The sequence below is a fragment of the Hylobates moloch genome, unplaced genomic scaffold, assembly GCF_009828535.3.
Source record: "Hylobates moloch isolate HMO894 unplaced genomic scaffold, HMol_V3 SCAFFOLD_15, whole genome shotgun sequence".
Taxonomy (NCBI): domain Eukaryota; kingdom Metazoa; phylum Chordata; class Mammalia; order Primates; family Hylobatidae; genus Hylobates; species Hylobates moloch.
Genome location: NW_026652290.1, coordinates 22995872 through 23011870, shown reverse-complemented (window position 1 = coordinate 23011870; position 15999 = coordinate 22995872). Strand labels below are relative to the sequence as shown.

Below are 15999 nucleotides of genomic sequence, written 5' to 3'. Positions count from 1 at the left end.
TTAAAAATTTCTCACAATTCCTAGGTCCTCCAAACCTTTTTACATAAAAGGCTTTTCAATAAATAGCTGCTGGCTGATTGTGTTGTACATGAAATCTTTAAGTTAGTTAATAGTTTAAGTAGGGGCTTAACCCTGAGACGATCAGAGGTCATGATGATTGCAGCCCTCGACCTCAAATCCACAGGAAGGCTGAAGAAATGAGCTCAGCGTGGAAGCAGAATGTCCTGACATCGCCTATGACTCGACTCTGAGACTCGTGAAAGTGCCTCACCCTGCGAGCAGAGGCCCACGAGGATCCAAGAGAGCCCCTTTGTCGACTCCTTCAAAGCAAAGCAAATCACCTAACTTTGGAGAGGTTCTGACAGTCTTTATACTCATGTGTCACTTAGCTTTAATTGAAACTTTGGAACAGGTAAATTTGTAACAATTCATATTTTTCATGCTCAAAACAGTATCTTCGTGTAAAACAGCAGCCTGAATAATGGGGGTAGGGGGAGGATTAATTCAGGAAGGTTATTTGTTTTTTTCTCTCTTGATGCAAGCTCCATTTTTACATGCTTTTCTTTTGACTGCAGGGCAATCTTTAATCGCAGCTTTAAGGGAAGCCTAAAGAGGTCATTAAACATTATGAAAACTGAAATATCTCTAATGTTAGCTGAGAGTAACCTAACTTGTTTTTTCATACTGAGCTCTAGAAAAGGCAAATTCCTTGTAAAGAGTTAGGGTGGAATATCCTGCTCCACCCACCCCTAGTGGTCCAGGAGTCCTCTAAGCTATGATGGGAGGAATTTGTGGCTTGAAACCCAGGCAGATGCTAGAAACTTTTAAATCCTGATATTCATGGTGCTAAAAATACATACGGATTCACTAATAGAAAAAGAAGGAGGAGGAGGAGGAGGAGAAAAAGAAAGAAAAGAAGAAGAAACACAAAGAACGTGATTAAGAAAATGAGAGAATGAAAGTACAGAGAGAAAGAGAAGAGGAGCTGGCAAGAGAGAAGGTCAATGAGAGACCACAGATGCTGCACAGAGGCAGAAACCATAACCTTCCAAGCATCTAGGACAGTGCCTGACAAACAACAGATGCTTAAAACGTTGGGGGAGGGAGGAAAATACATGGGAAAATAAAAGAGGAGTTGTATTTGTGAGACAGCAGGCACGCAAGGAGGAAAGAGAGAAGAGGAAAAGCTAGAAATGAAGGGGAGGAAAGAAAGGTCTTGGCGATGATTCTCACATCTGGATGCATATCAGAACCACCTAGGGAGACCGCCTCAAAACGCAGATTCCCAGGCCTGTTCGGAGCCCTATTACATCAGGAGCTTGGAGTTCTAACCCGTGTCTAACAAGTCAAAACCAAAAGCTCTCGCCAGCGGCTGCTATGTACTGTGATTTGGGAACCCCACTGAGCTACACAAAAAGAAGAAGAGAAGAAACATGCGACCAGTGTGCAGTGACAGAGCCAGTGCCAGCACTGACCCCGGTCACTGCTCAGAGACAGGGCACCTGGGGGACCACGACAGGGCACGCACTTCTCTTCAAGAAGATGGCTCATCTTCAAGAACTAGAGTTCCTCTCCGGTTAATACCCCTTCTCTCTTTTGCCTGTTCCCAAATTATACACCTTTCGGTGATGCCTGGAATGGCAAGGGGTGGGCTACAAAGGGAACTGCATGGGAAGGCGGCGTTCTTCTTTGCCCATGGCACAGGATAGGGAAATAGCCTCGCCTGGCCCGAAACGTCTTGGATGTCCAGGCAGCCCTGGTTGATTTTGGAGTATGGCCCCCGAGTGGCACCGAGTGAGAAGACAATCTCTCTCACATGCTGAGTGAGGAACTAGCAAAAGCGACTGGGTTTTGGATAACGGACAAGGAGACACTGGCACCCATCTCCCCACACACGCGTTTCCGATCGTCATGACAACACACGCGGAGGCTGGGCTGCGGCCGGCCGGGGCAGAGCATCTGCGCCGGGGCCAGGCTGGCGCTTGGGGCCCCGCGGCCTCCGCCGCCGCGCACCTTCCGGGAGCTGCAGGAGCCCGGGGGCGGCAGGCAGCCCCGCGGGGAGCGTAGCCGCCCAAGCAAGAGAACAATTGCCTCTCGGGATTAAGTCTACGTGGGCCCGAATTGTGTGTTACTATGACAATGGTAAATAGGTTCACTGGCTTTCAGGGAAGTGGCTCCGTACAGAGTGAGCTGAGGAAGGCACAATTTTTCTCCAGTTCAGCACACCTACACCCATTCATGGGTCTGTTTTCACGCCACATAAAATGAGGGGCTTAGGGAAGCCACTGTATTACTTAGTTTTCATCACTGGGCATTTTATTGACAATGACCTATATTGAGTTTGATTTAGTGGCTCCAACTAATAAAAGCCTGGTAGTAGACTAGAAAGAAGAAAGTTAAGCATGCTTATCAGATGGTAATTAATTTGCTCTCTAGAAAGAAAAAAAGTGAGCTAAATGTTTTGATAAAGTAGTTCTATGAAATTCTACACATACCAGGAATGTCTCAAACCTCATCTTAAAAAATACACCCACATTTAAAATGATGTTTTGTTCTATTGTTGCTTCCTCAGCAGGAGGAATAACCACTCTACCCTGAAACCTAGTACACCTTTTTAAAATAGATAAATAAATAAAATACAGAGAATCTTCAGAAGGGTTATACCTTTTCCTAGAGTATAGATTACCTACCATGCCAGAGCCAGCCTCGCAGAACATGTTAGCAGAAATAAGGTATTGATTAAATATAGTCACAGTAAAGATGAAATTTACATTAATATTTCCCACTACTGGTGATTTAGCATTTATCATTCATCAGAGCCCACAAGTACAGCGTGCATGCATTCACAAAAACTAAATCTTGCCACAAGCAACTGGTTGTAGCATATATAGACTTCTGATATATCAGAAAAGACAGATTCTTTAAGCCCACCATGGTAGGCTTTAAAAAAAAAAGATTTATTCCACAATTTTCCTGGTTGTAGTTCATTTGCATACATTTTATGAATTCATACACCACAAATTATTTTAAAATATGCTGTTCAATAAAGAAATAACAGATTCAAGATAAATCACTGGCTCTAACCTACTTCTTTCGCTTCATCTCAATGTGTACTTCCCCCAGCATCTGTACTCTGTTCAATATATACTGTACTGGGAGTGTTTCTGTTCCTACCAGTTAGACTTCGCCCAGAATATCCTCACCACCAGTCAAGCCTGGATCTTAATACCCTTTTCCTAGTGCCATCTCCCCACGATAGAAAATCTCTAAACCCTCTCAATGAAACCTCCAAAGCCTCTCCAATTTCCTTTTTATTCCAGGAGGCCTTTCTATTATAATCTACACGCTAAATATTTACTTGAGGGTTTATCAAGTTCTTCCATGTTATATCCGTCATTAACTTTTCTTATATCATTTCTTTCAGTCATTTTTACATGTGGCCATGTCAGAGAACCTATCATGTCAAAAAAGTTATATCCAAATATCTGTGCCATCTAGCATATTTTTAAAACTTTAGTAAATATTTGAGTATATGAATAAACATTAATCTTGGCACACTATGGTGGACTGATTTGCTTAACTGAATAGAGTTAGTCTCCTTCTTTGTCCCCACTTAAAGACATCACCACCCTAATGAAGTGTGGAGACATATTTTGGTTACACATTAAAACTCATTCAACTTTAAAAAAATTGAGGAATAATTGGACACATCTAAATACGGACTATATATTAGATAACATTAAATAATTGTCATCAATTTGCTAGGGTGCAATGACAGCATTGTGGTTATGTAAAAACAGCTTTTTAAAATATATACATAAAATATTTAAGCGTGAAATATTACGAGATCTGTGATTTACTTTAAAAATGGTAATGCTAAAGTGGCAAGATATTAATCACTCAGTCTAATATTAATAATTAATTCTAAGTCTAATCAAGTAAATTTTTAAGGTTGCTTCTCTTCATCCCACACTTGATATTTAACAAGAAATGAAAGTAAGGGTTTCTCCACATGGCAATCATCGGGGGGTGAATTCAAATGGTCTGTTCCTCACCCAGTTACTCTATGAGGCAAGCAGCTGACTGTATCACAATTCGGAGAAGGTGAAGGCTCAATCCTAGAGACAGGTACAAGAGCTGCTGAAGTCAGAAGAGAAAAGCAGAGGTGGGTTAAACATTAAGGCTTTTTCTAATATAGATCCCCACTTTGGGAAATTGTGCTTATTTGGCCAAATAGAAGGAGAAATGGCAATGCTATAAGCAGGTCCACTATTTTAGAAGTGGTCCTTACAAAAGTGACAAAAACAATAAAATTATCTCATAGCTGCAGAATGTACCTGTGAAACCAACTGTGTGTGTATCATTTCATGTTTATTTTCTTAAAAGTTGTGCTATGAGGCAAGACTATTAATCCTGTTTTTTAGATGAAGACATTTAGGTTCTAACAGTAACTTTACATTTATTGTTGAGTTGTTTAAAAATATTACCTGGATGAAAAATAATGTCCAGAATGAAGGCAATCGCTAAATGTCAGAATCAGAGCAAGATTATTCTCTGACATTCTTATTATTACTTTATAACATTCCATTCCTCTTTTATCTGCTCCCAAAATAGTTGGATGAAAAACCTTGCCTCATTTCCTACCAGCAGGCTGCAGGAAGAGACACTCTCACTTTTACAGAAAGGCTGAGTCTGTGAATGGTTACCGTCTTTATACAGAACATCAAATATTTCTGGAGGACTTTTGAATATGTCTTATTTTAACCCTCCTGACACCACTTCATTTAGGTGGGTGGTAAATGCCATCTAGTTTACTTTATAACTCAAGAATTCTTATTACAGCTGGGATGGGGTGCTAGGTGGGAACAGAATCAGAGTGAAAAGCAAGACTGTGGAACTGGAGACCCAGATACAGTCTCACTACATCCACATCACCAAAGTCACAAAGTATTGCTTTTCATTTTCAACCCTTAGAGATTTTGAAAGAGCAAAACCATCAAAGAAAACAGTACTTTGTTCTCCATGTTGGTTGAATAATATCCTGAGTGGTATACTTGGATCTCAAAAAGATTTCTAAAGCCTTTGCAATGTTCACAACAACTACAGAAGAGATATACTGTTCACCATATTATGTAATGAAACAAATCCTGTTTGGGTCTGGAGATGTGGCCAGTTTGGCAATATGCCAGTCTCATTTTGTTGAACAACTATTTAATTGTTTGAAATAAAAACAACAATAAAAAAACTGGTTGGTATCCATCAGCCCTTGCTAGGTAATTATATTCCAAATTGGTAGGCATCCTTCAAATACCAATTACATTAAAATTAGTTGATGAATTTAAATTCTTTTAGAAAATTATGTTTTTCTAAAATGAGTACTTACCCATATAGGGTTATTACTATCTGAACATAGTTTACCTGTGCATATGGTCAAAGGAATTCAGAAGACCATTTGAATAGAGTTGCAACCAGGCCGGCCTCCCATCTGTGATGGGGTTTGATAAAGGGTGAGATCCTTTCTTTGATAATACCTTCTAAAGCACAGAGATAAACCACTAGCATATTATCTTTTTAAAATTATCAGTTATGGATTATTCCAACATACACTAAAACCTCTTCTAGGATCATTCTGATACTGCCAATGTTGACTGTCTAGTGTAGGGGTAGCACCCTAAGAAGGCTGAAATAGAGAACTGGCTTACTAAGGGACTATCTCTTGTCTGCATTGCTCTACGGGCTTGGAAAGAATCCTAACCTAACACTCTGTTGAAAGGCCCAACTTCACCACAAAGGTCCAATCTGATTTTTCAATAGTTTGTTTTTAAATTTACTGTCTCAGTCTATAAGCCAGGGACAATGTTACATTTCAGTTAGAAAACCACCCACCACATAAATAAGTTAAAAATAAATGCCTTTGAAACAAGTTTTGTATTGCATGTTCCCTTCACTTTCCAGACCTTGTTAGGTATTTTAGAATTCATGAATCCATGAATGTCAGAGCTCAATGGGATCTTAGAAATTCTCAAACCCAACTCCCACTCTTTACATAGAGAAGGAATTTGCCCCCAAAATTACTAGTAAGTGGCAAAACCCAAACCTAAACATAAATATCCCAACTCTATCTTCACTGCACCAGGAATATAACCTGGACTTTGCTCCTGAGAAATTTCAACCTAGAAGACATAAAGGAAAACAGGGGAGGAGGGGCACACAGAAACAAACACAGAGCAATTTAATACAGTAAATTTAAATTTACTTAAGTTGCTCTCAATTTTAGATAAGTAACATCTCAAAGAAGGAGGAGATTAATATGGACTTCTGGGAGTATGATTCTCCTACTAGTGAGTGAACTCTACAAAGAAGAGACTACTATCTAAAATATTTTATATATCTTAGCACTTAGCACAGTTAAGAAAACAGAGTAAGTACCCACTACATGATTGAGAAATGGATGGGTGAATACGTGGACATACGGATTTGTGGGGGTAGATGGGAAATAGTCGGGAGTGAGAATGGGAGCCTTTAGAAAGAAGGTGGAAATTAATAGGAGTTAGAATCAGAGTGACAATGCAGAGGCTAGAAAATACAGAAATAGGCATTATTTATTTAGAGGTTCTTGAGAAAAACAACCTGCTTGAAGCAGGTTACTAGGAAGTAGCGGGTGATATATCTGGACACTGACATCTGAGTATCATGAAGCTGATTATTGCCTATTCCCATGACTTCAATGAGTTATGTTTAGATTGGTGTTGTAGTACAGGGAGAGTTGGAGAAACTTGTTAATGAAGCCAGACTCCCACATACAAAACGAGATTTCTGAATGTGTGTGGTTGTCGGTATTCTGTTCTGTTCTTCTTCTACGCAAACAGCAACAGATGGTAGAAGGGGGCCGAGAGGAGTGGGAATCCAGGAGGAAAGTTTGAATTGCCCCATCCCGCCTCTTGCTGGGTCTAAACCTGAGGGAAAGGAAGATCTTAATAGGGTCAAGTTTGGCTTTTACAGAGTTAAAAAGTTGATTGGTATCCAGCCCTCTTAATTGTTCCATAAAAGGGTCTAGGGAATGCAGAAAAATCACTTTATATCATCAATACCAGCTGTGTTAAGTCACGTAGCTTAAGTTTACTGTTCCTTGATTTCCTTTGTATATTCTGAAAGTGGAAGGGTCTAACAGAATTTTGATGAATAAATGGAATTAATATATTAAAGTGCTTTAATTTGGTGCCTGAAACAGAGCAGTCAATCACTTTATAAGGTCTAGTGGAGGTTATGAGGATGCTGGTGAATGTTCGTCAACATTTATACAAATGTGCATGGATTCTTTAAGAAAGCATGTCTTGTGTTCAAAATCCTCCTTCCCATCTCTTCATCCCCATCTCACTCACTTGAGCACACTAGCCATTTTACAGTCTCTTGGACCAGGTTTGGTTTAGTGTCCGGGCCTTGGCACCTTCTGTTCTCTCTATTTGGTATGCATATCTCATGGCACTTTAAATGGCTTCCCCTTGCTCATCATTCAGGTGTCAACTCAAATACCACCACCTCAAGGAAGCCTTGCCTACCCGTAGATAAAGCAGGTCCAGTCCCTCAATTTCTCTCTTCCATATGGTCCTATTTAATTCTCCCTTTATCAGTACCTAAAATTATCTTATTAATCTATTTGCTTACAAAGTTGCTCAGTTTTGTTCCCCACTGTATCCCCAGACCTAGAATATGCCTGCATATGTGAAGTACTCAATAGATATTTGTTAACTATTGATTGGCTGGCTCATTGATTGAAAAGAACAGGACCTCAAAGCATATATAGTTAAAAGAACAGTTATAGCTTCAAAGAATTTGTCCCATTTTGAGAAGACATTATGGCAAGCAAACATCACACAAAACAACAGCATTTGGTTTTAATGCAAAATTGCTTTTTCTCTCTCTTTCTGTTCAGACTTAAGGTAAAAAGCAAACTAGGGGAGACCAGTAGCCAGCACATGCCAGATGCTTAAATTGTGTTGGTCTTATTAATTGTATAATATCTTAAAGAGTATCCCGAGACTTGCACATGTTCTAGAGATATTTAAACTGCAGACTAAAGGTTGGAGAATCAATCTTTGAACCTTCAGAAAATCAAGGTCCAGTTAAGTAATGGTTCAGAAATGGAAAAGGTCAGTTTAAGTACATGCCTACCTCTTTCTGCTTCTTTAAAAATTGCTCTAATATCTGAACGGTGCTGCCTGGTTAAATATAATATTTTAAATATTTATGTACTGTTATCTTAATTTTTAAATTTCTATTTAAAAAAAGGCACAGGACAATTGAGCATAAAATGTTATATCCTCTCTCTCTAGCTATTCACGCTGTGAAGCAACCTGTTTTACTGTATAAACCTGTGTTTGTTCTGTTTCAGTTGTGCAGAAGGAAACAGTTCTCGCACCTTTAAAAATCAAAGATCTATCACTCGACAAGAGAAGATAGCAATTCTAAGAAAGGGAATTATGAGAAACAGCAAAAAGATACAGTGCTTCTAAAACCTTAGCGGGCTTATGAATCACTTGGAGATCTTGTAAAAATGTAGATTCCGATTTGTTACAGTGGGTCTTGGGTGGGGCCTTAGATTCTGCATTTCTAACAAGCTATAGGTGATACCTGCACTGCTGGTCCTCAGTGTTTATGGATGATACCGTTAGAGTCATATGGCTTGAGAAATAAAAATCACTTTAAAGCATTTCATACTTACAGTTGTAATAATATTAAGCCACCACTGCTGCTGTACTTAATCTGCAAAAACACCTATAAATTCTTCCCGTCCCATCAAGAGGTGGAGCCTATTTCTCCACTCCTTGATTCAGGCTGACCATGTGATTGGCTTTATTTAACAGACAACAGCAATTTGCCAAATGGTGGACTTGAAAAGTGTTTGTGCACTGGGACTTCTCCTTTGCTGCTCCGGGAACCCTACAATCACCACCTGATTGCACCAGAGCTAGCCTACTGGAGGATGAGATGACATGCGGGAGAGAACTCGGGTACCCCAACCTAAAGTTAGTTGAGTCCCAGCCAACAGGCTGCCAATTGCCATCCCTGTGAGTGAAGCCATCCTGGATTGTCCAGTCTTCCGCTAATTTTCCAGTTGATCATGGACACTTGAGCGAGCACCACAGCTTTCAGTCAACCTGGTCCCCACGGAAATTATACTCAGCCAACACATATTGCCAGAAGCTAAATGAAGTGATTGTTGTTTTAACCACCATGTTTTGGAGTGTTTGTTGCTGCCTTTTTCATTTTGATTTTGCTTTTTATGTAGCCTCTAAAGTAGGAACAGATATCTAAAGAGGGAGCAGTCAAAAGTTTGAGTTATTGGTGCACAATGCAACTTGTGCTTATGATTATTTTCCCTCCTTTTCTTCAATCTATAGGGTGTGATTTTTGCCCTGGCATAGTGGAAACTGATATAGGTAGTTATTGCAATAGCATTTTAACTATTTTCTGTTTTTATAATTCAACTCATTTTTCCTTTGTTTTACTACGTTGAATGTTTCTGCTTAGGGGTTAAGTCACTTGCCGAGATCACACAGCTTCTAAATGGCAGAACACTTTTCAGACTAATAGAAAGTCAGAAATTTGAAAATGCTTTTCACAATGTTATTAGATGTCTCAAATTCTTCTGCTAAAATGCAAATATAGATTTGCCTCTGAAGGACATGACCTCCAGCCATCACCTTGTTCCATGTTTGAGGAAGGAATATAAGGTCTATCCGCAAAGGAATAATCTTACATTGATGTGATATGCCAATGACAAACCCTCTTCAGAAATGATACACTCAACATCAGCTAGACACTGACATAGAGCCGTGGGGCAGAAAGCATCATCCTTACACATTTCCTTTGCAGGTTCGCTCATGGTCAGGCATCCTCCCCCATTGTTGGTGATCTTGACCATCCAATGTCCTCTCCAAATATATCAGGCTCAACCATATTTTATCTTTTCCACAGCCACATGAAATTCATATTAATGACAGTCCCATGGCCATCCCTATATGTTTAAGGCTGCTTGCTATGGACTAGGGGAGTGTTTCCTAATTTTATTAAACTGTCCTTCCTATTGAGGTGATCTCTACTTCTTCTGCCCCATCCTATTCTTTCTTGTTGAGAATCATCACTTAGAGGCTCTGCAAACTGGTATTCCTTAAGCTGAATACAGTCCACAATATCACTTGCTCACTAACAAAATTCAGTTGTAATAAATTAGAATTCGAATGCTTTTAATCAAAATATGCACTTTGTAGGTAACACAAGGTCCTGTTATTCCTCATCTAGCTGCTACCCCAGATATTACCTTAATGGACTGTGAAAACTTTTGATTGTGCATCAGCCGGTATTCTAATCTTTCTTTCTGGAATTTGCATCTACTGCCACCACTATAGCCACCAAGCACATTCCAGGGACTCCCTGATCTATATGTGCAGCTCTAATGTCTGTTCAGATCTTCAACTGCTCACTCCTGGCTCCAAGTGTGAGCTTAGCTGGCTTTTACATCCTACTATTCCTTGCCTCCCTTCTCCCCTAGAGCAATCCATCTATTGAAATCACCTTTCTTAGAAAGAGCACCACTTAAAAGTTTGTCAATCCACTGCAGAGCTATTATTGCACCTGCTGCCCTGCCCATTTGTAATGTGAACATAGCCCACATAGTATCTCATTTGGGAAGATATGGTAGTCTCCCAACTGCTCTCATTGCTTTCAGTATCCTTTCTCCTCCATTCATGTTCGAGGGAGTCATCAGAATTATATTCCTTGTACTTGCATTTTGGAAATCATATTTCTAGTTGAAAGTCTTTCCAATCTGGCACTAAATTCACACTCTGGTCTCCTCTTTTCTTACCCCCTTCTCCTGCATACCTGTGCTTCAGACACGGTATGCATCTCAGAAGTCTTCATATTTTTTTCACAGACTTTGCCTACTGACTTGAGTGGCCTTCTCCATCCATCCATCTGGTCAATTCATCTTCCTTTCCTCTACCCGGACTTGCTCAATTAGCTAGAAAAATCTCTTCAACTACAGCTCTTGTTTACATCTCTGCCATAGCATGAATAATATTGGTTTGTTACTCATCATCTCCACTCCAGAACTGTGAACACACAGGGTAGGGACCACATTTTATCTAACTCTGCTTCTCATCAGGTAAAATTCCATCTGACTTAAAACAAATGAACAAAAACAAGAATAGCAGCAAACACTTATGTTAAATAATTAGAAAGGCATTTTCAAGATTCTTGTCAGAGATTAAGGAGTGAGACAGCTTGAATGAAGAGATAAATGCATCTAACTAGGCAGGTTAGTTTACCACTGAAGACCTGTTGCTTAAGGATGGTGAGGGATTTCCTACAACTAATAGATCTGCAACAGGAGGCCACACATAAAGGCATTAATCTGTGTGACTTCAACTCAAGAGTTTCGGCTTTGCTGGGCTAATAGCTTGTGCCTATATGTCAATGTAATATAGAGGTTTTTATATTTAGTTTAGATTCCACAGGCTATTGATTAGGCAAGCATTCAAACTAGTTAATAAACTCAATTCAGTGAGAGTGTTTACAAACCCAGAACTATGCAGACTGCACTAAGAGAAGAGAAAACATATTTACCAGTGCTATGTGGCAATTCTCATCTCTCTATATCTGGTCTCTCATATCTGATCTTCTTCTCCCTTTAAAGGTAGATATTAGAAGGTCTAAAACACAGAGAAAGTAATACGTCTGTTCTTAGAGAGTTTCATTTTATCTGTGAGGACAAAATTTCCAACATCTGTAAAATTCTATAAAACAAGATAATTAAGTGTCAAGGAATATTAGAGACAGAACAGACAGAACTTACTATAGAATTAAATTGGTTCTGTTAAATATATTGAACCCAAGTTTCTCTTCAAAGAATCAGTATGTCAGTAGGTTCAGCTCTCTTATTCTTTGATTCTCCATTTTAAAGTTTAACTTCCTGGTTCTCTTCGCCCAGTTGCTTTTAGTTTCAGTAAACAACTTTCCCGCCTGTCCTAATCAGCAGTTCACATCTGTTCCCCTGGTCATCTGCTCTGGCCTGACTCATTCTGGTCACCTGCTCTGACCTTAGTCACCTTTAGTTACCTGTTTCTAACCGTCGTCCCTGCCAACTACTCACCCCACTACTCTGGCTCATACCCCTGCCCTCTTTAAAATAGCCAATCAGAATTAGCTTAGACTGTGCAGTCCAACCCTAGCCAATAGGGGAACCACACAGCAGTAGGGGCTACCTGCATAAGGAATAAGAACTCCTGCCCCTCCTCTGTCCAGGTGTGCTCTTGCCATTGTTCCATCTGCGATGAGCACCCTTTCTGCAGAAAGTAAAAACTGCCTTGCTGAGAGAATCAAATTTATGTTCGAATGCTATTTCTTTGTGGCAATGAGGAACACGCATTTCTAACAGTTCCTTTATTTATGGCTAGGATGAGAAGGTGAAATTTGCTAATACCAAGTAGAAGAACTGTAGTAGTCTAGGTATCCCCCATAATTGATAAAATTATGACATAAAACAGGTTCCTGCACCAGCATTCTTCTATAATGCTTGAAATCTGAACCTTAGAATGTCTTGGTAAGGTGATAGCCAGTTTAAAGTCAAATGCACTATAAACTGCAATTAAATAAGTTTTCAAAACTGTTCTGGTTTAGTGTTAATAGAAATCCCAAATAAATGGCTGAAACCACGAAAAACAAGATTTCTTACAATTGAGATTGTGAGACTGAGATTTCTTATGAGGGTGAAACATGAACAACAGAACAAAGCCTTGTGCATTTCACAAATGCATTTAAATACTTTTACCCTCATAGAGCATTTTAAGTAATGCTGGATTAATCCATTTTCAGACATTAATGGCTTTGTGGAAATAATTTGGCTGGCCAGCTACTTAATAAGATGCAGGAATTAAATTCTCATAAACTCCCAGAAGGAATCTTGAAGGCCCCAAGCCAGCCCTCTTTCTGAAGTGGGAATTGCCTTCATAGGATGGAATGAGGAAATGGATGTAAAGAGGAAGAATGGTTCCAAGGCATCATAAACAAAGGCAGACAGAAATACAGGTTGGAGCCCCAGCCAGGTGAAGGAGAGGGGCCCAAAACGTGTTTTAATTTATGGTGTCATGGGGGTTTCTCAAGGCAAAGAGAAAGCAGCAAAGCAGCTATTGAGGATGAAAAGTATGAAATCTTTCAGGATGACAATTTGGCATCGTGTATTAATAGTTTTTTAAAAGTCCTCATCCTTTGAACACCAATTCTACTTCTAGAATAAACATTTAAAGGCATGGGTGCCCATATACTCAAAGGTATAAGGAAATTAATCACAGTATATTTTACAATGACTAAAAACCAGAAACAACCTAATTAATAAACAACAGCAGACAAATTCTGAAAGAATGTATACCCAAAACTTAATAGTTCATCTCTGGTGATTGAATTTTAGGTGACTTCATGTTCATTTAATTTTTGTCACTTCGTTTTTTTTTTTTCTTTTGAGATGGAGTCTCGCACTGTCACCCAGGCTGGAGTGCAGTGGCGCGATCTTGGGTCACTGCAACCTTTGCCTTCTGGTGATTCTCCTGCCTCAGCCTCCCAGGTAGCTGGGATTACAGGCACCCACCACGAAGCCCAGCTAATTTTTTGTATTTTCAGTAGAGACAGGGTTTCATCATGTTGGTCAGGCTAGTCTCGAACTCCTGACCTCAGGTGATCCACCCGCCTCGGCCGCCCAAAGTACATTTTTTTTTTAATTTCTTTTCTTTGAGACGGAGTCTCGCTGTGTCACCCAGGCTGGAGTGCAGTGGCACCATCTCAGCTCACTGCAAGCTCTGCCTCCTGGGTTCACGCCATTCTCCTGCCTCAGCCTCCCGGGTAGCTGGGACTACAGGTGCCCGCCACCACGCCCAGTTAATTTTTTGTATTTTTAGTAGAGACGGGGTTTCACTGTGTTAGCCAAGCTGGTCTTGAACTCCTGACGTCGTCATCCACCCGCCTCGGCCTCCCAAAGTGCTGGGATTACAGGCATGAGCCACCACACCTGGCCCAAAGTACATTTTTTATAATAAAGTATTCATTAGAAATATGCACATGCCATAGTAGCAGATTGGCAGTGATAAGAAAACTGAGGAATAATGTAAGCAAACTCTGTTAACATCAAAGCTTTTCCCAGAAAGATAACCCTAATGCACCTCCAACTTACCTCCCCTCACTTGTCCCTGCTGTCTTGACTCTTCCAAAATTGTATGTGTGAAGGGGCAACATGTTGGGCTATCCCATGGGATCAATTACCATGCAACTCTGCCTGCCTTGGAAGACTGCAGTCAAAGTCTTATGCCAGATGTCAGAATAACATTATCTCCTAGGATAATATGGGAAGAAACCAGCTGAAAGATACCTAAAGCTAGAACCTACGAAGGCTCTACACCACCTGCTGTACCAATTACAAAATCAAACTTTAAGAGCCCTGCTAAGTGCTCAGGCCTGTGATACACATAGACTTTCCATTCTAAGTGTTTAAAATCTAATAGGAGAGAAAACACGTTATTCAGAAAGTTTTATTTTTTTGGACCCAATTCCACTAACAAGGGTGGGCAATCACTTAACATTTCTGCCCCTTTAGCTTCTCAATTACAAAACTAGGGAATCAATGATATCTGGGTTTTTATTTCAGGTTAAAATTTGTGAATGTTCCAATAATGCATCTCAAAATTTAATGAATTACCTGTGGCTAATGGTTAAATGCAGATTTGATTCCATGGGTCTGGGGAGAGGCCTGAGAATCTACATTTCTAACAAGCTCCAAGGTTTCTGGTCTCGGGCCTACACTTTTGAGTGGCCAAACTCTATTAGAGTTTGTTCATTTAATTTTTGTCACTTCTGTGTTTCTCTATTTACATTTTTTTTTTTTGAGACGTGGTAGCTGGGCATGGTGGTGGGCACCTGTAATCCCAGCTACTTGGGTGGCTGAGGCAGGAGAATCACTTGAACCCCGGGAGGCAGAGGTTGCAGTGACCCAAGATCACGCCACTGAGCTCCAGCCTGGGTGACAGTGCAAGACTCCGTCTCACAAAAAAAAAAAAAAAAAAAAAAAAAAGTAAATAGAGAAACACAGAAGTGACAAAAATTAAATGAACAAACTCTATAGAGTTTACATGATCTCATTTAATTCCCCAAGTATCCTCTGAGCTAGACATCCTTAGCCCTATTTCACTGACCAAGAAGTGACTTCTATAGGGTTATACCGATTAAAAAGTGGCAAAGCAGAAATCCCAACAAGATCTTTTTACTCTTCGTCTCCAAGATGTTTAATGCCCCTTTCAGTTTTAAAATACTATCATTAGAAATTATTGCCACACTCATATAAAGTGAACGGGACCACGAGATTGATAAAGGTAAGCTGCTAATGGAGTTCAGAAGAAGAAAAAGGGATTGCTTTATAGAGGGCGGGGGCCTCGGAGTCAGTTAAGAAATCATAGAGGAGATTTGCCATCAACTTTGAAGGATAGTTAAAATGAAGGTAAGCAAAGATGGAGAGAATATAAAAAAATAGGTAAGCGTAACATGGCATAATCAGAGCACCAGTATATTCTCTACACCAGTATAGAGAAAACCTGTGGAGAGGGAGGACAGGCCTCATGAACTGGCATTTCTTTCTTTTTTCTCTCTCTCTCTTTTTTTCCTTTTTTTGAGACGGAGTCTCACTCTGTTGTCCAGGCTGGAATGCAGTGGCATGATCTCGGCTCACTGCAACCTCCACCTCCCAGGTTCAAGCGATTCTCCTGCCTCAGCCTCCTGAGTAGCTGGGATTACAGGCACTCACCACCACGCCTGGCTAATTTTTGTAGTTTTAGCAGAGAAGGGGTTTCACGGGTTTCACCATGTTGGCCAGGCTGGCCTCAAGCTCCTGACCTCAGATGATCTGCCCACCTCGGCCTACCAAAGTGCTGGGATTACAGGCATGAGCCACCATGCCTG

General features: G+C 40.2%; 1 protein-coding gene across 17 annotated transcripts in view; it reads right to left on the bottom strand.

Annotated features, from left to right (window-relative positions):
- Positions 1-15999, bottom strand: part of CTNNA2 (catenin alpha 2) — a 1201677-nt gene that overhangs the window by 326153 nt on the left and 859525 nt on the right. The window contains exon 1 of one of the 17 annotated variants that reach the window (XM_032178065.2): positions 10885-11188. The exons of the other annotated variants lie outside the window; for them this stretch is intronic. Within the exon in view, the coding sequence (XP_032033956.1) occupies positions 10885-10977 (93 nt within the window). The 5' untranslated portion in view covers positions 10978-11188. Of the gene's footprint in view, positions 1-10884; positions 11189-15999 lie in introns of those variants that run through there. 17 annotated transcript variants of the gene reach the window in all.